Genomic DNA, 27,852 nt, shown 5'->3' with positions numbered 1-27,852 from the left:
AATAACCGCTGATAAAGTTTTTTTTTATCTCCTGCGTAAATATCACTCTATGATTAATGTAACGGTAGCGCTGATTGGACAATGTGATATGAATTAACCAATACCTACAGTTGTATTAAGTGTCACGTTGTACGGGTCATTGAGGTCACACATGCTTATGTGGTCGGTGTGTCGCTCGATCGTACTGTACTTCTCTTATTATTTTATTCAAATCAGAAGGTTTCCGTTCAGGCGTAGGTTAGTTTTTATACCAGACGTTCAGTCGACTGGCGTGTCGCAACGAATAACATTGAGGTAAGTACACTGAAGATGTAGATGTAGTTGCAGTTCGGGATTGCGACGATCAGGCTGATTGACTTGTGTGGAACACTGTCCCTCAACGAATTATGTCCCCGGACACAGTCCCTCGACTTGAACATTCAACAAGTCATTCGATGGCTGAAATCTAAATCGTATGTTTTTTTAAATAATAGTACAATGCTATTAAAGAGCTCCTTAGAGCCATCATAACCTTGTCGCCAAGTGCCCCCCCCCCCCATTTTAATCATCACATGTACCAGGTTCTAGTATCATTGTGTCACACCTCTCGTTTCTTTCCTCTGCTGTTGGTGTAGGGCCAGCTAGCTCTGGGACCCCACTGGTGAGAGTATACGATAGAATTTTATCTTCAGGGGCGATTCGTGGTGTCACGAGAAGTTTACAAGAGAAAACTATGGGTGCGACAGTCGCTTCCTGTCCCTTGTTGTGAGATTGTGTAAGTTGTTGCCACATTGTTTGTAAGTTTGTATGCTGTGCTCAACCTTGTGTGATAGTGACATCCCCCGTTTTCATGAATGGTCTCGCCCATCATCGGTTGTTTACTTCTAGAACACTGTCATGTGATCATGGCGAACCTCGTAGGAAACAGTGGAATCTGTACAAAGTTGTTATGAATGATGTGACTCGCGCATAGCAATGGGCTGAGTACGCTTCAACGCTAGATCAGAACTTAGCGAGAGGGACGAACAGCGCGAGAATGAAGGAACGAACATCGCGAGGAGGAGGAAACAGGAGAAACAGCGCGAGGACGGGGGGAACGGGTACAAAAACAGTGGAAGGACGGGTAGCAACGGAAAGGCTGTGGGGAAGAGTGAGTGTTGGACAGGCTTATCGTGACACGAACACTGCGCAGTACATGATTTGTATTGTTTGCGACAAGTGCTTGTAGGAAATTGAGTCGGACTTGGTTGTAATACAGCGCAACGTATGTACAGTACGTGTGTATGAAGTCTAGTGTGTGAAATCTTGCTGTTCCTGTGGTGCCGTATATTGTTGTTTTGCCTCGCTGTGACAGAAATCCCCCAGGAAATCGCCGTTTATGTGTTCTGACGTGGAAAAGCAGCTAAAGACCGAATAGTGAACATTGACTTGTGAGTTATTTATCAGTGCACTTATTTCTGTTTATTCAGACTTTTCTTGGGTTATTTCCCCTTTTTTATTTGTCACTGTGTGTATCTGTGTATGCGCGTGAGAGACGTCAGTGTCTTGTTAGCTCAAATGTCAGTTTGTTGTTTCTTATTGCTTGCATTTAGACGTTGTACTAATATTTGGGGTCACTTGTGTTAGGTGGTGACAGTATTTGAGGAAATTTTACCCATTTGTGTTTAGTTGGGTTTCTCTTAATATATTTCTGTGCCGCGCGAATTTCCTTTTGCGTTTATCGATTCCACTTTTAGCCAGCTGACATTATACGTAGCAAGACTACCCGTATGTGTGAGTGAGTGGCAACAGGTTGCACGCTATTCTAAATAGTGTGATTTCCTTTATTTATTGACACAAAAGTAATTGTATTTCATTCGAGTGTGGCAAGTTTACTAGTCTGAACATAGCCTATTTATGTGTACCTTGCCTACATTGATATTATTGAATATAGCCAATTTATTGTGTACCTTTAGTGTGTATTTCTCATTATATTGTCACCTGTGTTATGTACTTATAGCAGTGCAAGGCTTGTTGAAGTGCATTTACGGTGATATTGAACTTGGATAGTTGTTATATTGTTATATTATATTGCCAACATAGTTATTATTGACTGCTGCATAGTATCTAGCTATGAGCTGAGTTTTGCTGTGCATTTTTATACAATGTTTGTGTACTATTGTGTATGAAATTTAACACATTTTGTTGATATTTTGCCTTATTCAAAAATGCTTTGATGGGTTGAGGTGATGACTCAAAACAGATACAGGACAGCACAGGAAGCAATAGGCTGACAACAAAATCTCAGTTACAAGTCAACATGAGCATTTAATAAATAAGGCAAAATATCAACAAAATGTGTTAAATTTCATACACAATAGTACACAAACATTGTATAAAAATGCACAGCAAAACTCAGCTCATAGCTAGATACTATGCAGCAGTCAATAATAACTATGTTGGCAATATAATATAACAATATAACAACTATCCAAGTTCAATATCACCGTAAATGCACTTCAACAAGCCTTGCACTGCTATAAGTACATAACACAGGTGACAATATAATGAGAAATACACACTAAAGGTACACAATAAATTGGCTATATTCAATAATATCAATGTAGGCAAGGTACACATAAATAGGCTATGTTCAGACTAGTAAACTTGCCACACTCGAATGAAATACAATTACTTTTGTGTCAATAAATAAAGGAAATCACACTATTTAGAATAGCGTGCAACCTGTTGCCACTCACTCACACATACGGGTAGTCTTGCTACGTATAATGTCAGCTGGCTAAAAGTGGAATCGATAAACGCAAAAGGAAATTCGCGCGGCACAGAAATATATTAAGAGAAACCCAACTAAACACAAATGGGTAAAATTTCCTCAAATACTGTCACCACCTAACACAAGTGACCCCAAATATTAGTACAACGTCTAAATGCAAGCAATAAGAAACAACAAACTGACATTTGAGCTAACAAGACACTGACGTCTCTCACGCGCATACACAGATACACACAGTGACAAATAAAAAAGGGGAAATAACCCAAGAAAAGTCTGAATAAACAGAAATAAGTGCACTGATAAATAACTCACAAGTCAATGTTCACTATTCGGTCTTTAGCTGCTTTTCCACGTCAGAACACATAAACGGCGATTTCCTGGGGGATTTCTGTCACAGCGAGGCAAAACAACAATATACGGCACCACAGGAACAGCAAGATTTCACACACTAGACTTCATACACACGTACTGTACATACGTTGCGCTGTATTACAACCAAGTCCGACTCAATTTCCTACAAGCACTTGTCGCAAACAATACAAATCATGTACTGCGCAGTGTTCGTGTCACGATAAGCCTGTCCAACACTCACTCTTCCCCACAGCCTTTCCGTTGCTACCCGTCCTTCCACTGTTTTTGTACCCGTTCCCCCCGTCCTCGCGCTGTTTCTCCTGTTTCCTCCTCCTCGCGATGTTCGTTCCTTCATTCTCGCGCTGTTCGTCCCTCTCGCTAAGTTCTGATCTAGCGTTGAAGCGTACTCAGCCCATTGCTATGCGCGAGTCACATCATTCATAACAACTTTGTACAGATTCCACTGTTTCCTACGAGGTTCGCCATGATCACATGACAGTGTTCTAGAAGTAAACAACCGATGATGGGCGAGACCATTCATGAAAACGGGGGATGTCACTATCACACAAGGTTGAGCACAGCATACAAACTTACAAACAATGTGGCAACAACTTACACAATCTCACAACAAGGGACAGGAAGCGACTGTTGCCCCAAAGTTTACAAGAGAAAACTATGGGTGCGACACTCTCCTCCTCCAAACCCAAGGTCGTCCCCGACCGCATTAATCTTTGACAAAAAAAGTCAAAGACCATCGATCGACAACTCTCACAGAGAAAACAACTTTGTTCTTCATCACCACTATCTTCTCATTTTGCCATTGACTAGTTATCTTCATGTCAACTTCATCTTCACACTGACGGCTAGACCTTTTGACTTAATTATATAAAAAAAACTAACAATATCTCCCCAACAGAAGCTAATTTACATACAACAAAAATGCAAATATCAACACCATATACTTCCAAGTGTGCTAAATTTGGTATTTTAAAGTAAAAGGAACTGGGACCCCCTTCTTCATCTTGCTTCTCCGAAGTTCCACTTCCATCTACTTCCAGAACATCCTTTATCCCATCTACTTCCAGAACATCCTTTATCCTCTTCTCTCACATAAAGAGCAGATGCCAAACGACAACTATGGTGTCTCAACTAGAAGCATGATGAGAGCCTTAGCCTTTGACTCACTGAGTAGTGACACCAAACCACTGACTCACTTGCGACAATACATTCCTATGACTAGATTCCAACACTGGCACATGCATGATGGATTCAGTTGCGCTTGGAACTACATCTCCAACTTTGGTCTTACGACATGCCTCCAATTCAGACATCAGCTTACAAACTTGCTTCTTACAGTCCTCAAGTTCACCTTTAATAACCGCATATTTCTCTGTCTCAGATGGCTTCGGCGCACCATCACACCGCTGTGTACTGGCTATAAACTCATCATACCCATATCTCACAGGTGGTCTAGGTGCTCTCTTTGATCTCCTCACACTCTGACCCACAAATGGTACATCACTGGCTAAATCTCCATCAGGTGCAGGTTCTTCAGCAGTGGGCTCCTCCCTACTACCACTTGACTGGATCAGACCAATCTCCTCAGTTTCACATGACAATGGTTCAGACTCGGCCATACCTCTACAAGCTTCAGATTCTGCCAGCTGGATTTGTCCTTCTGCTGCTTTATTGGGATAGTTCTCCCGGGCATGCACTCTATTTGGAACCACCACCCACTCGACTGAGTCAGAATCAGTTTCATCTCCATCACTAGAACTGCTGTCTTTCTGCCTTGAGCGGGTTCTCACTACTCTTTGCCTGGGTAACTTCTGTTTTGACTGACGCATGGGTCTATCAGGATACTGAACTGGCAAGGAGTGACACGGGAGCAACATATTACGATGTAGAGTTCTATGGTTACCACTACCCTCGGGTCGCAGTTCATACACAGGAATGTTTGGACTTGTCTGTCTAATGACTATGTAGGGTTCTTTCTCCCATCGGTCTGCAATCTTATGTTTTCCTCGCACCGACAAATTCCTGACCAAGACCCTATCTCCTGGTTCCAAATCAGCTGTTCTTGTGTGTTTATCATATCGCTTCTTATGTTGAGCTGCTTTCTTGTCTGCATGCTCAGATGCTAACTTGTATGCCTCTGCCAGACGCTTGCGTAGATGGACAGCATACTCTGCAGCGCTCTCTACAGCATCCTCCTTAGTCTCAAGCCCCAGGTACACATCAACAGGCAATTTGGGGTGCCTCCCATACATCAAAAAATATGGAGAGTACCCCGTAGCATCACTTCTCGTGCAATTGTAGGCATGCACAACTGGTCCAACATGTTGCCTCCAATTCTGTTTCTGTTCCTCAGTAAGTGAGCCTAACATTCCAAGCAATGTCTGATTGAATCGCTCACACTGTCCATTCCCTTGCGGATGATAAGGTGTTGTCCGAGACTTGATAACACCTGTCATTTCACACAGATGGCGTATCACTCCACTTTCAAAGTTGCGACCTTGATCTGAATGAAGCCTAGCCGGGAAACCATAGTGATTCATAAAATGATCTACAAGGGCTTCTGCAGTGACCTTTGCTGTCTGATTTCTTGTGGGGATAGCTAATGCATATCTAGTGAAGTGGTCAGTTGCAACCAATATATCTTTATATCCCCCTTTAGATGCTTCAAGTGTAAGATAGTCAATGCACAACAACTCCAGTGGCCGTGTAGTTTTGATACTAACCAATGGAACCTTGGTTCTCCCCTCAGCAGTCACCTTGCGTCTGATACAGTTGTCACAGGACTGTACTTTCTTTACTACATCACCTGCCATCTTTGGCCAATAAAACCTGGCTCTCATCAACTCAAGTGTCCTGTCTTGTCCCAGATGCCCAACATCATCATGCAGTGCTTCAAGGGCAGTGCCGCGAAACCTTTTTGGCAAGAACAACTGATACATCATATGGCCGTCAGCATCTTTCCTCTGTCTGTACAGAACGCCCTTCCTCACACACAGTCGACTCCACTCCTTGAGGGCATCTAGCACCTCAACAGACTCAGTTTCGCGTTCCCTCTTGTTGGGTTTATGTCCTCTCAGAAAAAGCTCATGCACTCTTCCAACGACTGGATCCTTTAATTGCTCTTCTCGCCACATCTCAGGTGTCATTTCTGGAAGTGTCCCTTGACATACGTCAACACTTGGTTCACCTAGTGCCAAAGGCACAGCCGTTGATGCAGCACCAATCACCTCTACACAGGGAATTGTGTCAGCCATTTGAGCTCGACAAACAGCTGATACTTCTTCAGATGTCATGACTTCACTATCACGTTTTGTAGGTGGGCACCAGTCTAACCAATGAGGTTTCTCCTTCCTGTCTGTTGAGTACCCCTGCTGCGGTCGACGTGACAAGGCATCAGCATCACCATTCAATTTTCCTGGTCTGTACTCAAGTGTGAAATCATGCTCTGCAAGACGCGCCAACCACCGATGCCCCGTGGCATCCAAACGTGCTGATGTCAGGATGTAGGTCAGAGGATTGTTGTCTGTGACCACTTTGAATTTGTTTCCATACAACACATCCCTAAATTTATCACTGACTGCCCATTTCAGTGCTAAAAACTCCAGCTTGTGAGCTGGATAATTCTTTTCACTCTTGGAAAGCCCCCTGCTGGCATATGCCACTACTCTCTTCACTCCGTCATGGTCTTGATACAGGGCCGCACCCAGTCCTATTTGACTAGCATCTGTGTGCAACTCAAATGGTTTCTCGTAGTCAATATAGGCCAACACTGGCGGTGTTGTTAGACGATCAATCAATATTTCAAAAGCAGCTTGACATTCCGCAGTCCATTTGAACTCAGGAAGTTCTTTTCTGCCACAATATTTCTTCTTATTGTTCTTTCTTACATACAAACCCACGGTCAGTTCATTCAGTGGTTTTGCTATCTTTGCAAAATCCTTTACATAGCGACGATAATACCCAGCAACTCCCAAGAAAGTCTTCACTTCCTTGGCACTTCGTGGAACTGGCCACATACGCAGGGCTTCTGTTTTGGCAGGGTCTGTGCGTACTCCATCTTTAGAAACAATGTGTCCTAAGTATCTCACTTCCTGTCTGAAGAACTGGCACTTTTTGGCAGTGACCTTCAACCCATTGTCACGCAGCTTCTTCAGCACTTCTCCTAGCCTCTCAAGGTTTTCACGAAATGAAACAGAGTAGACAATCACATCATCCTGATAAACCAAACAGGTCTTAATGGCTAAGTCGCCTAGACATCTCTCCATAACTCTCTGAAATGAGCTGGCACTACCAGAGAGCCCCATAGGAAGCCTATTGCACTCATAGTGACCAATTGGTGTCACAAAAGCAGTCTTCTCTATGTCACGTTCATCCATGCTCATTTGCCAGTACCCACTCTTCAAGTCTATGGTTGAGAACCACTCTGCTCCCTTCAATGCGTCCATGCTTTCCTCTATTCTGGGCAGTGCATAGGCATCTCGGATGGTTTTCGAGTTCAATTTGCGATAGTCGATGCAGAGTCGCTTACTCCCATCCTTCTTCGCAACCAACACAATGGGAGCAGCATAAGGGCTGTTTGATTCTCTGATGATTCCACCATCTAGCATCCCCTGGAGGATTCTCTTTAGCTCACTGTACATTGAAGGTGGCACCCTCCTGTGTCTCTCTCTAACTGGAATATCATCAGTAAGACGTATCCGATGTTTCACTAAATCACACTTGCCTAGATCATTTTCATGCTTAGAGAAGGAATCAACATGATCTCTGAAAAAGTTCTCAGCCATCTTCAACTCGTGCTCATCAATAGGTGCACCATGCAGATCAAACTGGACTCCATCTATTTCTAAACAATGTGGTTCATTGTCAGCAAAATCTGTCCCAGAAAAATGTGACTTCTCCCCAGTACTACTCACTTCAATCACTGCGGTTGCTCTCCCAATCACACATCCTGGCTTGACAGTGATACTTTTCAGTGAAGTGTTAGATATTCTCACTGGAACCCTTGACTTCTTTCCCTCACATTCCAACACAGCTACTGCAGGCTCTGCTTCTATGGGCGCCCATGAGTTTCCAGTTGGCTCTACAGCCACCACATATCTGTCCCTTCTAGTGCCACCTTTAACCTTGCCCCATATGATTTGGCAGTCATCAGGACGAATCATCACTGGCTTGTTTATATCAGCCCTCACTTCTCCTACTTGACCTTTCGGCCCTAGGAACTTGTCTCGTGCATCCAAGTCACGCTGCACCAGTCTAGCCGCTGTTGACCTCATGTATCTAGCAGCACCACTGTATCCATGACCACTGCCACTGTTTTCATATGAGCGGTGACATTGATCTAAGACATTTGTGCCAATGGTCACAGGAGTCTTTAGAGTGTAGTCATTGTCTGGCACAACGAGAGCTACTGCATCATGATTCTCTGTTCTACCAAACACCCTAGCTGGAAACTTGACAGTCACCTCAATGTGCCCCAGAAAAGGTACTTCTTGGCCACCAGCACCAGTAACAATAAAATCCTCCTCCATTCTCAGCATTGGGCAAGACTTAAGGTGCTCCTTATAAAAACGTTGCCCAACTGTTGTCACTTGTGAACCAGTGTCCATCAAACATTTGCTTTGTTTGCCCTCAATAAAGACAGTCTCCTCACGGGCAGATCCAACCATTCTGTTCCACACCACAGACTGCAGCATCATTGGCTTGCCTCCATCTTGAGCCATGTGTGCATCTTCTGAAGAACAAGGTTTTGCATTGGGCTTCCCAGACCTCCTGTGTCCTCTAGATATTCTACTTGTTGCACAGCGAGAACCTGATCTCCCACCAGACCCATCCTTCTCTTTGTCCTTTCTTTCAGGGCAGTTTCTGGCTATGTGGCCAAATTTATCACACTCACGGCACTGTATGTTCCGTTTATCACACTTTATCTTGCGTGGACAATCTCTTGAGTAGTGTCCAACCTCTCCACACGAGTAGCATGCATTGCCTCGAGGCTTGGTGTCAGCGCCTCTGATTGGTTGCTCTTTGTCTGCAACCTCACACTGCTTCAGTCGGGTTTCAACTGCCTCAATGCGAGCCACCAATGACTCAAGTGGTGTCAGCACTTTCTGTAATGCTTTGACATGTGCAGAACCAGCTGGACTATCCTCATCGCACACATCCTCACCAGACAATTGTTGCGATTTGGCACCAATCAAACGCTTTGGCTTGGCCAAAGCCTGAACCTGTTCTCTCACTTCTTGCTCAGCTTCTCGGGTCACACGCAACAACTCATCGTAAGTGCTGGCCCCATGGTAGCCATGGCGAGCTATGGACTTCACTTTTGCATCAGAAATGTTGCGCCAGAACACTGTTCTCAATGTCTTGTCTAACTGACTAGAGTCAATGCCACCCCGCTTCCTAACAGTCTCCAATGCAAGTTCCAATCGGTTCCCATACTCAACTATGGATTCACTCTCCTTCTGCTGACTGTTACTGTAGAACTGGGCCAGCAGGGTCTCTCCAGTCTCAACTTCGCCAAACCTGCCTTCTAACTTCGCTATGATCTCATCAGCGGTTACACCCATGTCCATATACATCACCAATCGAGCTGCACTACCATGTAGAGAGGCTCGAATAGCTTGTAGCACTATCTCTGGAACCTGCCAGTTTGTTTCCCGCAGTAGTTGAGCTTCATACTTCCATACCTCAAAGACTACATCTCCTTTTCGACCAGGGTCACCTGAGAATGAAGACAACCTAGGCCTCTGCTGCACATATGTCGGCCTAGTCCACTCACGCTTACCATAGTGCTCAGGTTGAACTTCTGGTGCTCTCACAGGAAGGCTATCACCAAACCCTCTACTCCTGATCTTGCCTGCATTGTCCATCTGGACACCACGTTCAGACAGGAACAGGTTCTCTGACTCTCGCTGACGCAGTCGCTCATTACTCTCTCTCAGCTCCTGTACCAACTTACGTGACCGCTCAATCTCTTCTTCTAACTCACGTTGATGAGCCACAGTATGCAACTCAGACACTCCTGAAGCAGGAGTTCCATCAAGTTTAGGAACTTCGTCATCACTGCCACTAGAAGCCATGTCTACTGATTGCTGAACCACTGGTTACTGAGCCAAAAAAACAAGCCGCAAGGGACCACAATTGAAACCTCCACTGTACAAAGTATATCACAAATCAAAGCGTCACCGACACGTACTTCGTAATCGTAACACGCCGCCCCACGTTGGGCGCCACTGTCACACCTCTCGTTTCTTTCCTCTGCTGTTGGTGTAGGGCCAGCTAGCTCTGGGACCCCACTGGTGAGAGTATACGATAGAATTTTATCTTCAGGGGCGATTCGTGGTGTCACGAGTCGGTATTCAAAAATGCTTTGATGGGTTGAGGTGATGACTCAAAACAGATACAGGACAGCACAGGAAGCAATAGGCTGACAACAAAATCTCAGTTACAAGTCAACATGAGCATTTAATAAATAAGGCAAAATATCAACAAAATGTGTTAAATTTCATACACAATAGTACACAAACATTGTATAAAAATGCACAGCAAAACTCAGCTCATAGCTAGATACTATGCAGCAGTCAATAATAACTATGTTGGCAATATAATATAACAATATAACAACTATCCAAGTTCAATATCACCGTAAATGCACTTCAACAAGCCTTGCACTGCTATAAGTACATAACACAGGTGACAATATAATGAGAAATACACACTAAAGGTACACAATAAATTGGCTATATTCAATAATATCAATGTAGGCAAGGTACACATAAATAGGCTATGTTCAGACTAGTAAACTTGCCACACTCGAATGAAATACAATTACTTTTGTGTCAATAAATAAAGGAAATCACACTATTTAGAATAGCGTGCAACCTGTTGCCACTCACTCACACATACGGGTAGTCTTGCTACGTATAATGTCAGCTGGCTAAAAGTGGAATCGATAAACGCAAAAGGAAATTCGCGCGGCACAGAAATATATTAAGAGAAACCCAACTAAACACAAATGGGTAAAATTTCCTCAAATACTGTCACCACCTAACACAAGTGACCCCAAATATTAGTACAACGTCTAAATGCAAGCAATAAGAAACAACAAACTGACATTTGAGCTAACAAGACACTGACGTCTCTCACGCGCATACACAGATACACACAGTGACAAATAAAAAAGGGGAAATAACCCAAGAAAAGTCTGAATAAACAGAAATAAGTGCACTGATAAATAACTCACAAGTCAATGTTCACTATTCGGTCTTTAGCTGCTTTTCCACGTCAGAACACATAAACGGCGATTTCCTGGGGGATTTCTGTCACAGCGAGGCAAAACAACAATATACGGCACCACAGGAACAGCAAGATTTCACACACTAGACTTCATACACACGTACTGTACATACGTTGCGCTGTATTACAACCAAGTCCGACTCAATTTCCTACAAGCACTTGTCGCAAACAATACAAATCATGTACTGCGCAGTGTTCGTGTCACGATAAGCCTGTCCAACACTCACTCTTCCCCACAGCCTTTCCGTTGCTACCCGTCCTTCCACTGTTTTTGTACCCGTTCCCCCCGTCCTCGCGCTGTTTCTCCTGTTTCCTCCTCCTCGCGATGTTCGTTCCTTCATTCTCGCGCTGTTCGTCCCTCTCGCTAAGTTCTGATCTAGCGTTGAAGCGTACTCAGCCCATTGCTATGCGCGAGTCACATCATTCATAACAACTTTGTACAGATTCCACTGTTTCCTACGAGGTTCGCCATGATCACATGACAGTGTTCTAGAAGTAAACAACCGATGATGGGCGAGACCATTCATGAAAACGGGGGATGTCACTATCACACAAGGTTGAGCACAGCATACAAACTTACAAACAATGTGGCAACAACTTACACAATCTCACAACAAGGGACAGGAAGCGACTGTTGCCCCAAAGTTTACAAGAGAAAACTATGGGTGCGACAATTGGAGTGCGGATCTAGGATTCTGGAATGGGGGGGGGGGGGCGATAAGTTGGCCTAAGGCAAAGTTCGCAAGCGCCGATGGCTCGAAGCAATGTTGGTTGTTAAAAATAGGGGGGGTCGCGGCCCCCTCGGGCCCCATCTAAATCCGCCAATGCGTAAGTAACTCTTTTTTTAAATAAGTCGTATTTCATTAATCCAATATTAGATAAATACAACTGGTGGCACGGATCTAGAAGCCGTACCTACACACGAATTGGTGACGTCACAAAATACATGACCTTCAATCAGTGTCGTTTCCTCGGTATATAGGAATTGGTATATACAAATTACAATAAAGATACTTAAGACATTATACATAAGGTAAAACAAATCATGTGACAATATAATGATAATAACGGTAATAAATCCTAGCTTAACAGTTGAACAGAACGATCATATAGTCAGTCGGGTGACGCCGAGGGTCACGCACTGTGTTGCAAAATGGCCGTGTGGTTGAAACTGGGTCATGGCGTGACGGGTGAGGAAGACATCATTAAACACTCTCAAAATCACAATGAAACGGGGAAGTGGTTGCATATTACGGCGTAGCCAACATGGGAAATAAAAAAACGCCCAATACAAATGACATGGGTTCGAATCACACTAGATACACAATCACCAGAACCGAAGCAATCAGAAACCAGCAATCGTTTTGGCTTTTCCGTTCAACTCGTCGGAACACTGGAGTAGTTAGAAAAATGAACACCACTTAACGACCAACGTCGTGGTACACAAGCATGCCATCAAAATAAAACAAAATTAGTTTGAAAAGACAGTGGGTTCGAGTCCCGCTCAGAGCTACCGTAAAAACGTAAATCAAATAAACTGAAATCTCTCAAACCGTAAACAAGTAAACAAAGAACGTCGCGAAAAAATAATAAACCTCACGAAACTCCACCATACAAAACTGAATGAATAAATAATAAAATAATTTACCGGTACATCTTAAACTGGACGACGCGCAATTTGTTCAACAATTTCAAGATTGTGACAAGAGATAAACAAGACCCAAGTCAAGGTAAGTTTTGTTAAAGTGTCGATGGCATTCCCTATATTACGAAAACAATTCAGGCAACAGACGAATATCTTCTGTGGTGTTGTGGAATTTATACTGTGTCTGCAGAATTGTTGATTGGGGGTTCGAAGCCAGCAGTTAACATTTTGTTAGAAAGTTTCACAATTAAATCAAATATCCAATGATACCAGTATATTTATTTCATTATTTTAACAACTTGCAATGGTGGAAATTGGTCAAACACGAGTTCTTACACCTAAATAAGTATCAAATATTTGTCGACACATTTATTCTCTCAATTTAACAACCTTGTAGAGGTTGAAATTAATTAAACAACAGGTATTTACTCACAAATATAATGGTCAATATCTGTCCATACATTCATTCTGTCAATTTAAGAACTCGTAATTGTTGGAATTAATCAAATGAGAGTTGTCTACACCAAAATAAGTTTCAAATACTTGTCCATACATTTATTCTCTCAATTTAACAACTTGTAATGGTGAAAAATTATTAAATGAGAGTTGTCTACACCAAAATAAGTCTCAAATATTTGTCCACACATTTATTCTCTCAATTTAACAATTTGTAATTTGTGGAAGTAAATTGAATGCGACTTTTCTACACCAAAATAAGTCTAAAATATTTGTCCACACATTTAGTCTCTCAATTTAACAACTTGTAATTGTGGGAATTAATCAAACGCGAGTTGTTTACACCAAAATAAGTCTCAAATATTAGTCCATACATTTATTCTCTCAATTTAACAACTTGTAATGGTGTAAAATAAATAAACGAGAACTGTCAACACCAAAATAAGTCTAAAATATTTGTCCGCACATTTATTCTCTCAATTTAACAACTTGTAATGGTGAAAAATTATTAAATGAGAGTTGTCTACACCAAAATAAGTCTCAAATATTTGTCCACACATTTAGTCTCTCAATTTAACCACTTGTAATTGTGGGAATTAATCAAACGCGAGTTGTTTACACCAAAATAAGTCTAAAATATTTGTCCGCACATTTATGCTCTCAATTTAACAACTTGTAATGGTGAAAAATTATTAAATGAGAGTTGTCTACACCAAAATAAGTCTCAAATATTTGTCCGCACATTTATGCTCTCAATTTAACAACTTGTAATGGTGAAAAATTATTAAATGAGAGTTGTCTACACCAAAATAAGTCTCAAATATTTGTCCACACATTTAGTCTCTCAATTTAACAACTTGTAATTGTGGGAATTAATCAAACACGAGTTGTTTACACCAAAATAAGTCTCAAATATTAGTCCATACATTTATTCTCTCAATTTAACAACCTGTAATTGTGGGAATTAATCAAACGTGAGTTGTTTACACCAAACTAAGTATTAAATATTTGTTGAGACATTTATTCTCTCAATTTAACAACTTGTAATGGTGTAACATAATTAAACGAGAGTTGTCTACACCAAAATTAATCTCAAATATTTGTCCACACATTTATTGTCACAATTTAACCACTTGTTAATAGTGGACTTAATTAATTACTTAAACGCGACTTGTTTAATCAGTTGACATGAATGCAACTTACCCGCAGACAGTGCACAACACTATCATTATTGAGCAATTATAAACAGGAACGTGTCTTGGCATTAGGGTTAGGGTCGGGTCAGGTATGGGCAACGGAATTATTAACAGGAACGTGTCTTGGCATTAGGGTTAGGGTCGGGTCAGGTATGGGCAACGCAAATGGCAAACACCCAATTGGCAAGATGTACACTAACGGGTTATGGCATGCATATAGTTTACACAAGTAAAAACACAAAATTGGCAATTTTTTGGACAATTGTAACTCAATAATAGAAATATGTTGTATTTCTATATATATATACACACTCCATAGTCTTATCAAATGCAAACACATCCAGTCAATCAATTGTGGTCTTGTGGGGCAGTTGTCTACACAGTGATCAGGAGGACCTGGGTTCAATTCCCATGCCTGCCAGTCTTTTTTCGCAAACACTAATTTGCAATAAAGCTAAATATGAAAACAAATCATTCATTTGCATGACTACCCATATGGTTCAGTGGATATGTACAATGTAGGCAATGTGAAAGATCGCTGGTTCAAATCCAGTACGGTTACTATGATTTTTGAATGCTAGTGAAAACATTGATCCTATAAGTAGGACTTAAATCCTATCATTTGTGTGAAGACACTCGTGGTACAGTGGACAAGACAGTGCGTTAGGAACTCAAAGATTGCAAGTTCGAATCACGGACAGAACACTCCTACAAGACAAGAAAAAACACATGAACAGCAACTTCTGTATATCAAGAACTCAAGTCAGAAAAACAGAACACAAGAAACTACCTCACATGGAAGCCAGTCGAAGTCGTCGAAGTACGAACACAGTTGACAGCTGCAGGTCACGTGCAACAACAGACACAAGGATCAATCCTGCTCTCTAAATGAGTCCCTTCTTTTGTATTGACCCCCTAAGGATTGCTAATCCCCCTTTCTAATTCTTCCCCAAAAAATAATATATCGCCCCTTTTAGAATGTATTCACCCACAAATTAATGAATATTCATGAGCACAGAAACTGCCACGTCATGAATAAATTAGAATAATTTAAAAAAAAATTGGCATAAAGTGTAGGTACGTCTTCTGGAGTCCTGCCCAACTGGTTTACATCCCTTTTGAGAATTGGGGGCATTTCGCCCAATTACCATTTCGCCTGAACGGTTTCGCCCGATTACCTGTTCGCCTGGTTAATATTTCGCCCGATTGCCATTTCGCCTGATTCCTTGTATGTTTGGTATTTACGTGTAGTCAAAACAAGATAACGTAGAAGTCAAAATTTGTTTTTATAAGGTGACGAACGGGAAGTTTACAACGGGGTTGTAATATAATTTTATGCCGTTGCGGCCATCTTGTGTGGGTCATACCATTTGTGTATCAGGAGGAAACAATGAGTTGAGGGACAGTCACACCTTTTTGTTTGATGGTGGTAGTTTCTTTAGTTAAATTTTTCCTTTAATAGTAGCATTTTTTGGTAACTTGACACAGTAAAACACAGCTACAACAATTCAACAAATTGAGTTGAGGAAAAACTTTTGAAATATTTTACTAGTATTGTGTTTGTTTTCCCCAGTTTCACTTCCAATATTGCATGAACTTTTTGTTTCCTGGAAGGGGGGAGCAATGAAAGTAATGATATAATGCATAATTTACATTTACATTTCATTTATTTATTTACCCTCGAATAAAAATAAGTAGCACACCAGGTGCTAATACAATCGAGCAATATAAAAACACACACTGTACAAGACAATTACAAGAAATCACAAATACCAAAAATATATATATTAGTACATGTATTACATATGGAATGTCTACGTAGAAATTGAAATACAACTTTAAAAATACGTCGTGATTTGCGAGTTTTATTAGATTGATAAACGCCAAGGTTGGCTTTAGGTACTACTTAGTGTTCCAAGTTCCCAACACCGGAGGGCGTACAAAGGTTCCGTCAATGGTCAATCTTTGCATAAAATGTGTGGATTGAAATTATTCTGCCAACGACACCACTGTGAAAGTATTTTATTCAAACACCGATGGTGAAACAAGTGAAAAATCTGTGTATGACGGCCGATGCATACCTGTCCCATTGCCTGTCGGCCACCCCTCTATTGTGAATGGGAATGACTACCCGCAATGGCGGACATCAGTTGCAGTGTTTGCATCGGCAAGAAAACCCTGACTAAAATGCGATCATATGGTAGATTTTATGCATTTTACCAGATGTACATTTCGAATCGAAACCCCCAGTAGGCCTACTGTGTAACATCGGTAAATCGGGCGAAAAGGAAAACAGGCGAACCGGTAATTGGGCGAACTGGTAATCAATCAGGCGAAGGAGTTCGGGCAAAGTGGATTTCGGGCGAAGTGACTGTACCCCCCGCTTTTTATCTATTGGAGATGTGTTTCTGATACATGTACAGCAAATACAATATAGAAAGTCACTTGGAAAAACAACCTGAGATGAAACCATACAATTTTCATCACAGACCACCAGAGCGCAGGAGATCATTTGCTGATGTTAGGACGGCAAACACTCTCCTCGAACTTTGATGACAAAAACGGACATATTCAGTCAGTAATATTTTTATTACATGCCTCTTATATGATATACGAATGTTTCAACATAAGAGAAAGCAAATTAAAAAAAACAGCTGCCTCACAGATATCTAAATAAGTAATCCTAACATTTACTTAATTAATTTGCATTTCTAACCCACTTTCGGGCAAGTTTGTTGTTTTAGTTGTGTTTAGTTTAGTTTTTTTATACTAGTGTATCTTCTAGTGTATCATGTTTCTGACATGGAATGACAACCATGCTTTATTGTACTTAGATCTATGTCCATTTTTAGGATACGACTTCAATAAAGACTATTACATTACATGAATTGATATACATCACTGATTAACGAAATCTATCCTGACTTTTGAGTGAGCCACCATCTTGAGCAGTTGCATTGTCTGCAAAATCAGTCGAGATCCACACAAGCGGCAGCGGTTAATAGTCGCATTTCACTGAACAGAATAGAATTAGCATGAAAGTAAATTGAGGCATATACCCATATCCAATATTTTATCAAACATAGAGCATTCATATTCGTATATAATTTCAATTGTCATCTGCAGAGTAAAGATGTGTACCTATATATTGTGAAATTTATTCTCTTCAACGAGTAATCAATTAGAAAAACCATGCTGTTTGTGGAGATCAGAAATTTGACCAGTGCGAACTACTGCATCAATGCATTAAATTAGTTTATAACTCTGTGTCTACTTTCACCCAGAGATTCCATTAATTCCACACAGGTATATTGTTCTGCATTGGAAGTGTGGAAACCATTATTTTATTGGAGATAATTTTTTTCACTTTTCAGTATTTATCCGCTTTTTTGTGTGATATTTGTCTCTTTTCCTTGAGATGTTATAGACAAGGCAATATACAATCTATGGTGTATGTGCCACATTCTTTTTTTGACATCTTGTTATTAATTTTTTAAACAGGGATCTAGCAGCAAAAGATATTCATGGTCAAGATATAGGATTTCATTGACATTGCATTATGGGACTGTTTGGAATATTTTGCAGAAATATTTGTAAATCAGTTATCTTGCAACAAATACCACATCATCATTTCAGGTAAGAATTGAAATTTTAAACTAAACTAAATGAAAATGATAACTGGCTTTTTTTCAAGATGATTGGAGTAATTAAATCAATACAGATGCTGTACCATGTTGTTTTCAATGTGGGGGCCCTTGCAATAAATAAAGCGCATTTGAACAGGCAGTTACTGTGGCACTTTAACTGTTCTACTTTCTATTTCCCCAAGGGACAAATTTTCCTCGAGTCGGTGGAAATCACAAAATTTCATAGTAGTGACAGAAATTCAGAAATTGAATAAAGTTGACAAATCTAAATTGTGTCATTCACATCTGTCTTATCAATATATTTCCTGTTTGGGAAAAGTATTACACGCATTTACAAACCAACCATTTTCTTTTTCTTTGCACTAATAAAAATGATTATTTTCTATTTCAGTACTACCCAACCAAGCAACGCACTTATATTATTGAGCCGTGTACGAGTTGTTGACAACTCAGCACTCGGAGCTGCTTCTAGGCATAAACCACCAAGAGTGATACACGTTTACAACAAGCAGCATGTTGCCAAAGTTGGAGATAAAGTTTTACTAGCAATCAAGGGACAAAAGAAAAAGGCTCTAGTTGTAGGCATTAAGATGCCCGGTTTAAGAAATATGCCCAAATTTGACACCAACAATGTGATACTGCTGGAGGAGAGTGGAAATCCCACGGGAAACAGAATAACTGTACCTATACCATCGCATCTACGCAAACGAAAAGATTTGTCCAAATTGTTTGCAATTGCTAGTAGTTTTGTTTGAATAAACTTGGGAGAAGCATTGTTAAACCATAAAATTTACCCTTTACATATAGTACAGTCTCTTTCGTTTTAAATGCATTGTATGTGAATTAATAGGATAGGATAGGATAGGATATTTTATTTGGAACGTACACAAAAACAATGCTTGAGTAAAGTCCAACGTAAGAAACATACAGTATCACAACTAATCTAAAATAATTTTAAAATCTGAAAAACGAAATTAGCTAAAATACTACAAATATATTTGTCTACACTAGAGAAAACATTAATAAACAATTCTCCATTTGGTAATGTTTGATAGTCAGGTGAGTATTTGAACAATGTATAGAGGAATTTTTTTCTGTGTTCAGAAAAACTGTCACAATGAAAAAAGTAATATTTTTCATCACCCACATCATTAGAGTCACATTTGTTACATTTGTTACATACCCTGTCAATTTTATTATGTGTTGCTGTTCGTCAAGAAGAATTGTGAGCCATGGTTTTGGGGTAAAATGTTTACATTTGTACATGAATAATGAAAAGTACAATTTGCCTTTAAAAAGTTCTAAGCTAAATATCTCCCAGGATTTTGCTTTGTTCCTAGTGAAATTTTTACACTGAATAACCAAAACGTAGATAATTCCCAATCAAAGCGTAAACAACAATAATACAATATCGTATTTGTATTTATGAATCTCTTTTTTATTATGTTTTGTTTGTAGTAGAACTTCAAAATAGTAACAGTGTATAGCCAACAGCCTAAATATATTAAAGCAAAAACGTAATTTTCAGGGCTCCAAAGGCTCTTGAACCTGCAAATATACCTTTATTTGGAATTAAGTAGAAGATAGTTTATCAGTTTTGACTGAATTTGCATCTGTTTTGCAAGATAAATCCTGTTGATAATGTTACCCAAAAAGAACAATATTATTTTTATGCCTGTATATATATATATTGTTTTTACAATATGGAGCTACTACTTGACTGCATGGCTTCTCTGCAAGACTTCTAGTGGCAACAGCGCCGCCAAGTGTTCATCTTTGTATTTCGTTCTTGGCATGGTCTCATTCATTCACATCCAGAATAATTGTATTATAGTCGTCACATTTTGTGTTTATTAGTCCCCGTTCGGACGCAGTCCGAAAACGAGGACTTATGTTTTGACCTCTGTGTGTGCGTCTGTGCGTGTGTCCGGACCTGTATCTTAGAAATGCCTGAATCAATCACAATCAAACTTCACACATACATCATACATGATATTATACATATGCACGTCAATTTGTTTCACGATCTGATTCAAGATGGCCGAATGGCAGCCATTTTTGTGCTAAAAATCATCAAAATCAAGCATTTCTCGGCTGTTTTCAGATGGATTTTGTTCAAACTTGGTATATACATTAGACATTATAGGACCTTGATGCACATCATTTTGTTTTACGATCTGATTCAAGATGGTCGAATGGCGGCCATTTTTGTGCTAAAAAATCTTAAAAATCTTAAAAATCAAGCATTTCTCGGCTGTTTACAGATGGATTTTGTTCAAACTTGGTATATACATTAGACATAGGACCTTGATGCACATCATTTTGTTTTACGATCTGATTCAAGATGGTCGAATGGCGGCCACTTTTGTGCTAAAAAATCCTAAAAATCAAGCATTTCTCGGCTGTTTACAGATGGATTTTGTTCAAACTTGGTATATACATTAGACATTATGGGACCTTGATGCAAATAATTTTGTTTTTCAGATAAGATTCAAAATGGCCGACTGGTGGCCATTTTGTATTAATGAATGTGGTTCTCGTGCCATATCTCTGACTTGCTTTCACTGATTATGTTCAAATTTTAAATATTCATTATACATCATTTCATAGATAGACAGATATATTTGTTTGACGATTCTACGCAAAATGGCCAAATGGTGGCCATTTGTGTGCTAAATATCAAGCATTTCTGGATGGATTTTGTTCAAACTTGGTACATATATTAGACATTACAGGTTCCTGATGCACATCATTTATTTTTCAGATCGGATTCAAAATGGCTGTCTGGCGGCCATTTTGTTTTAATGAATGGGCTTCTAGAGCCATATCTCTTAAATGCTTTGACTGATTATATTCTAATTTTATATATTCATTATACATCATGTTATATATATACATGTATTCAAAATGGCTGATTTTGAATGCTGTTCCAGAGCAATATCTCTCAATAAGTACTTGACAAGTTTGACGATCAGATACAAATGTCAATCATTTTAATGTTAAAAAATCATATTCCTGACATGGTTATATTCCAGCTATATTACTATAAACAAAACTATATATCTTAAATTTGATAACTAACGGGGACTGTGCCATGCATGGCTTGTAATCATTACACTTGCCAGTTAGTGATTGGGCATTCCTGGGGAGATTCTAATAGAGTCATCACTTTGCTCCCATGCCCCTCTAGGCTTTACTACAGTGTTTTTAGTAGGGATTGTACATTTTTTTGTATATCTTGATGTTATGCGCCATTTATGCCTCTCGATTAAGGTTTAACAATCAAAAGCCAAGTTCAAATGTGACACAGCATCAGAAACGTAGTACTTGCAACTAAACAAAATGGGCCCTGGAACTAGCATATGACGATTATAGATAAAACATACAAATTTTCGCCTGTATTTTGGTGTTTCATAGGGCATAAATGTCTATTACATTTCAGAGTTAATTTAAGTAGTTTGTTGTTAGCTATAATGTTGGTACATTTAAAATGAAATTTAAAAAAAAAATTATATGCAGTCATTGATTGTTGCCTTATGCATTTTGAGGATCAATAGAAAAGTTGGGTTCTTGAGCCACTACACCATTTACATTTTCGACCAATCAAAACAACAAATTCATGCAAATAAAATAGTGGTATAATATACTAACCCTTGATATTATATCACATTTATGCCATATGTACATCTTGATACCCGTTATATTAGATGACATTTATGTCATATGTACATCTTGATACCCTTTATATTAGATGACATTTATGCCATATGTGCATCTTGATACCCTTTATATTAGATGACATTTATGCCATATGTACATCTTGATACCCTTCATATTAGATGACATTTATGCCATATGTACATCTTGATACCCTTTATATTAGATGACATTTATGCCATATGTGCATCTTGATACCCTTTATATTAGATGACATTTATGCCATATGTACATCTTGATACCCTTCATATTAGATGACATTTATGCCATATGTACATCTTGATACCCTTTATATTAGATGACATTTATGTCATATGTACATCTTGATACCCTTTATATTAGATGACATTTATGCCATATGTACATCTTGATACCCTTCATATTAGATGACATTTATGCCATATGTACATCTTGATACCCTTTATATTATATGACATTTATGCCATATGTACATCTTCTTACCCTTTATATTAGATGACATTTATGCCATATGTACATCTTGATACCCTTTATATTAGATCACATTTATGCCATATGTACATCTTGATACCCTTTATATTAGATCACATTTATGCCATATGTACATCTTCTTACCCTTTATATTAGATCACATTTATTCCTTATGTACATCTTGATACCCTTTATATTAGATGACATTTATGCCATATGTGCATTTTAATACCGTTGATATTTGATGACATTTATGCCATATATTTGTATCTTTATATTCCTATATATTATGTCAACAAGCACAAATAGTATAATGAGCAGTATTTGACACAAATATGGCTGGACAAAACCATGATAAGACCCAGTTGGTGATGATAACAGCCACATGTTATTGTCGAGATGCCATGTCAACAAGCAACGGGAGGCAAAACTGGTATGATGAGCAGTATGTAACACAAATGGTAAACATTTAGATATGGCACAAATGGTAGTGAGCATCATATGAGAGCAATAACAATGGTAATCACTTTAGGGCACACTTAGTAATGGATAATAAACATTATAGGTTGTTTGTTTTATGCATTCATATTGCAAGATAATCAAATGTACATGTACAAGAAATCTAAATGCAGATGAGTTGCTTTTCTAGTGATCTTTTATATTGTCATGTTATATTGAGCATGTAGTATTACATATCAAAGATGCATATTCATCCTGTGAATCCTTGTCTCATTATATGCGCTGATTTCATTATAACTGGAAATATAAAGTGCAAATGTCACGAACCAGTATGTGGTCTATATTATAATAGTACAGACCATTATGGTATGGTGCCTAAATTATTATTTAGTGATATTGTTCAATGAGACATCTAAATGCCAGACTACATGACAAAAGTGATCATCCACATCAATCGGTTTATTCTCTGGCCCTTAGGGTATATATTTCTCGGCTCACTCACTGTGTCACTGCAAGAAGTAAGTCTGCTAGGTTGAACAAAATGGCATTGCATGGTTTCTCTCTCAAACTATAATGACACAGATTATGACTTACCATTTTTACCTGTTTGGTTATACATCAGATTGTTATATGGCGCAGCTCCGTAGTTTGGGGGGGGGGGGGGGTCGGTCGTACCCCATACATTTTGGAAGTGAATAGATTAATGATCGTGGATTAGAACATAAAAAAAACAGTATTAATTAAACTAATTATCATCGTTTAAATCATTTGACTCCGTGAGGTAACTATCAGACTCAGCCGAAATTGCATAGAAATGAGCATTTTGATGGAAACGAGCTTTAAATGTCAATCGTGAAGTTACGCCGTCTCTGCTCAACAGCAGCCAACCAAAACAGGTTGTTATAAATGGGCAAGCTTTTATTCGGTGAATCCGCGCTGGTGTAATGAAGATCGCGTTCAAGCAGCTGATGTTAAATATTAAAGCAACATTGAAACTATAATGTAATGGTGGTCACTCTCTGAATGATGTGGTGGTCCTGAATAGGGCAGTTTGTCTTGTGCCATTGTTCGCTCAGTTAGTAAAGTGTGGGGATCGAACGGGATTGATACGGCAATACGACACTGTACTCTCCTAGTTTGGTTCATTAGTTTTGTATTCTTCAAGTTAATGATGGCATTTATACTGTTTTGTTCCAAGTGTATCAGCCAAATGTAGTCAACTATTGTATTAGTACGTGTAGCCTGTGTTATTGGACAATAGTGTACAGCTACGGGATGAACATATCAGGGGTAATTTCTCTTCCACGGGGTCTCCACACTTGTCAGGAGGGAAACTCGTCTCGTCTCTCTATCTCGTCCCCTTGAGGTACGGGATCGGGAAAGTCACTTATACTTTACAGTCAAATAAGGCACACACAACGAAATACGGTTCAACTCTCGTCTTAGTCGATCTTTTGGAGCACTCTATAAGACACAGCCCCCTGGGGAAAAGTCCCCAAGACTCTCACAAGGCTGAACCAAGACTCGCCCAAGACTGGACTGCCTCAAGGCTCGCCCCTGGACTGCACTCTCGACTCTCCAGGACTGCTCTCTCTCTCTCTACTGCGTCTGTCGTGCTGTGTTCGTCAAGACCAACTCAAACTCTCTTTATTCATTTTCAAAACTCTAACCAATTACAAAACAGTAAAAAGACTCGAGGGCGTAACCTTCAATCATAAAGCCAATCATACTAAGTACTGAATACGTCATATCTTTTGATTAATCGTTCACTACATTAATAACTACGGATGCCAGAATAGCGACGATTATCTCGTAATTAGTTCCAAATCACTGAGCCAAGTTCCGTCCAAAACTTCAAATAGACCTAAACGATGACAGACATAACACAGCAATTCGCTAATAATCAGCTAATTAAGTCGGTTAACAGATACGCAAAAACAAATTCTTGACAAACATATCATTAAACAAATGCCGAAGATTTATCATCACGAGTTATATAGGTCGAACAACTTCTTGCAGCTAACAATTTACCCCACAGTGTTGCTTCAGCACTGAAACTATGCGATGAATCATATTTTTCAAACATATTTTTTTACACGTTTTTTTTTTGATGTCTTCGAAAATTCACTATATTTTTAGTGGGTTCATAAAAAGTAGATGTAGTCATTGAAGTCTATTGAGACCGCTGCTAAACTGCCACTATATGCATATTATTTTACCGCCCTCTAAAAACAGATTTACAGTGAACCAACAAATTTATACTGTAAGAAATGCCATTGGTTAGTGCATTCAATTTGTTTGATGCAATCATTGTGCCAGCTATTTTTTATTGTAGCGATATGGGGGTACGTAAATTCGGAAATCGAAAGGGTACAGACAACTTAGCGTTAATAGTCATACAAACAATGTAGCGATGTTGGACGAATGTGGAAGGCTGCCATTATGCAGTGGTTATTTTAAGCGTTGTACCTCATATTGATTAAAAAATAGCTTGAACACCAAAACATGGCATGTCATGCTTAAACGATTAGACAAGACCGGCAGACTCACTTGGGAAGCCCACATAAAAATCTCCTGTTCAAATATGGTTTCGGCATTGTTTGGCAGTGGCGGATCCAGAGGGGGGGGCATGCCCCCCAAACTTTTGACGATTCATATCATCTGGGTTACGCATAGTTTCTCTGCGACTTACGCTCCGTAATATTAAGCGAAGCTTGCCCCCCCCCCCCCCAATACATTTTGCTGGATCCGCCACTGTTGTTTGGTTTGCAAATTTCTTAGAGATATTTACTCAAAGAATAAAACATTGTTGTCAGCAAGAATGGCATGCCTCAATTTCAAAATCATCAAGGCTGTGTACTTTCGAAAAAATCAAAGTAGTATTAAAACCTGGGAGATACTGACGAGTTTTCGCTGTTTTGGCCATAAACATAATGTTGAATTAGGCAGACACACACAATTTTTAGTTTTTGCAGTGATACGTTTGAATTTAGCATGGTAGAAAATGAAATTCACTTTGTTTTTATATGTCCATTTTCAATGATCTACGGGCTGATCTTTTGTCAACCCTATGAAATTATGCAAATACTGACAGTCTGGGCTTACTTCGTCGCTATACAAACTGTCACACCATATATCAACTAGCTCTGTATCTTTTGAAAGTTTTCAAGCGACGAGATGATTATGAATCCAGCTTAACTTAGAACCATATGTTTACATGGATGCTGTATTGTTTTTTAAAATGTGCTATGCACTTTTCTACTCATTACATTTTGTACGACGGGCTGAGGCCCTGTACAGAATTAAAATTACATAATAAAAAATTGACTAATATTAAAATGAATAATTGTAGACAGATTTCGACATGAAATCGTGTCACTTTTATGTGTGCTAACATCTGCAAAGAGCGAAAAACTCGTGAGTAGCATTCTGCCCTAAAATGCTTAGACAATAATGCTAAGATACGTACAGTCTTGTCGGTTTGATGTACAACATTTTGCCGTAGTGTATGTAGGGTGTGGGTGTGTTTGTGTTTGTGGGTGGGGAATGGCTCAGGAACCCTTATCTAAAATGGTAAAATAGTTCATAGATGTTATGTGAAATAATTTATCAACGTAACACAAAGTAATATAAAAATGTCTGTAACAGAGCTTAAATACACTTTTTGAATATTATAAAATTTACACGTTTCATGTCAAATATATTATTGTTGTTTTCAAACCCCCTATTTAAAAGTGCTGGCTACGGGCCTGTGGCGGGTACTACAAGCAGAATTCTCGCTTGATGCATTGTTAATGTAAAATACTAGCACCTACAGTATTCACAAAGCGATTTGAAGTATTTCAGTCACCTGATCAAATCGGATTTGTGAAACGGCGTGCCGGATTTTATTTTAGGAATAGTATTCGACCAAAATGATTTATGTACATTCTGCCATGCCGTCACTTTTACTGTTTGCTCACTCTCTACCCGGAATCAAGACCAGTTTGTACTGACTTCTCAGTCCATCAACACATTTCGACGGAGACAACCTAGTTTTTACGGCAGTCCACTGCCAACACGAGAACACTGTACATTTGTTTGTTTTTTTTGTTTTTTTTTTGTATCGGTAAATCAGCTGAAGAAGCAAATGATACTGACACATGGTTTGAAGATGATTCAATTAAATAAATCGAGATTTTGCGTTTGAACTCCCCGTCTTTTCCCTCCACGTATACTACATATACCAGTTGGTGAAAACGTGCCAAAAAATCTCTATTAGTGATACAGCGATGAAAAAAATACCATTCTTCTCCCCGCCTCCATTGATCGTAAACTTAGTACAGAGCATTCTGAATAAACGTCGAAACGTCACATGTGTGATTCCAGTAGAGACCACAAGGAAGCAGTCATCTTTTACATAGGGTTGGATCCTGGTGCTCACACTCGTATGGTTCTTGCACCCAAAGCAACAAGTGACCAGATACCAGTGAGGGACATCTATATTATTATTATTATTATTATTATTATTATTATTATTATTATTATTATTATTATTATTATTATTATTATTATTATTATTATTATTATTATTATTATTATTATAGAAGTAGTATGAGAATGGAAATACACGATATACTAACAAACGTTGGTAAAGAATGTGACTTATCAGAGAAAATGTGAAATTTAGGCTTAATGGACAATTGTCGCTCTATAAAACAACACACATGTAGGATTCCCAGGTTTTAACGAGCAATATACACCTAACAACCATTATATGACACCAATAATGACATTATTGCCATGATTAATTGGCCATATACTACGTCACTCGTTAAATCATTCCAACTCCCCAGTGAGCGCATGTACAATTTCATACCTGTCACTCGT

At 39.2% G+C, this 27,852-nt stretch overlaps 1 protein-coding gene across 2 annotated transcripts; it reads left to right on the top strand.

The window, feature by feature from the left end:
- Positions 1 to 135: 135 nt before the first annotated feature.
- Positions 136 to 23,245, top strand: LOC100371520 (large ribosomal subunit protein uL14m-like). 2 transcript variants are annotated; one of them, XM_085492403.1, is made up of 4 exons: positions 136 to 294; positions 12,292 to 12,446; positions 18,212 to 18,346; positions 18,749 to 23,245. In XM_085492403.1, exons 3-4 carry the CDS (start codon positions 18,270 to 18,272, stop codon positions 19,110 to 19,112), a joined length of 441 nt encoding a protein of 146 aa, XP_085348529.1. In that variant the 5' UTR covers positions 136 to 294; positions 12,292 to 12,446; positions 18,212 to 18,269; the 3' UTR covers positions 19,113 to 23,245. The 2 variants fall into 2 exon arrangements, with proteins under 2 accessions (XP_085348529.1, XP_002735225.1); XM_002735179.4 differs by lacking the exon at positions 12,292 to 12,446.
- The last annotated feature ends 4,607 nt before the right edge of the window (positions 23,246 to 27,852 follow it).

The sequence above is a fragment of the Saccoglossus kowalevskii genome, chromosome 2 (assembly GCF_978046115.1).
Source record: "Saccoglossus kowalevskii chromosome 2, keSacKowa6.1, whole genome shotgun sequence".
NCBI lineage: Eukaryota > Metazoa > Hemichordata > Enteropneusta > Harrimaniidae > Saccoglossus > Saccoglossus kowalevskii.
Note: the sequence above shows the minus strand (reverse complement) of the source record. Positions and strands in the feature narration are given on the sequence as shown.

Bases quoted from the DNA above. Each gene is read 5' to 3' on its own strand.
- LOC100371520 (XM_002735179.4), top strand. From the start codon at position 18,270: ATGGGACTGTTTGGAATATTTTGCAGAAATATTTGTAAATCAGTTATC. The intron at 18,347-18,748 runs GTAAGAATTGAA...TTTCTATTTCAG, and splicing joins ATACCACATCATCATTTCAG to TACTACCCAACCAAGCAACG.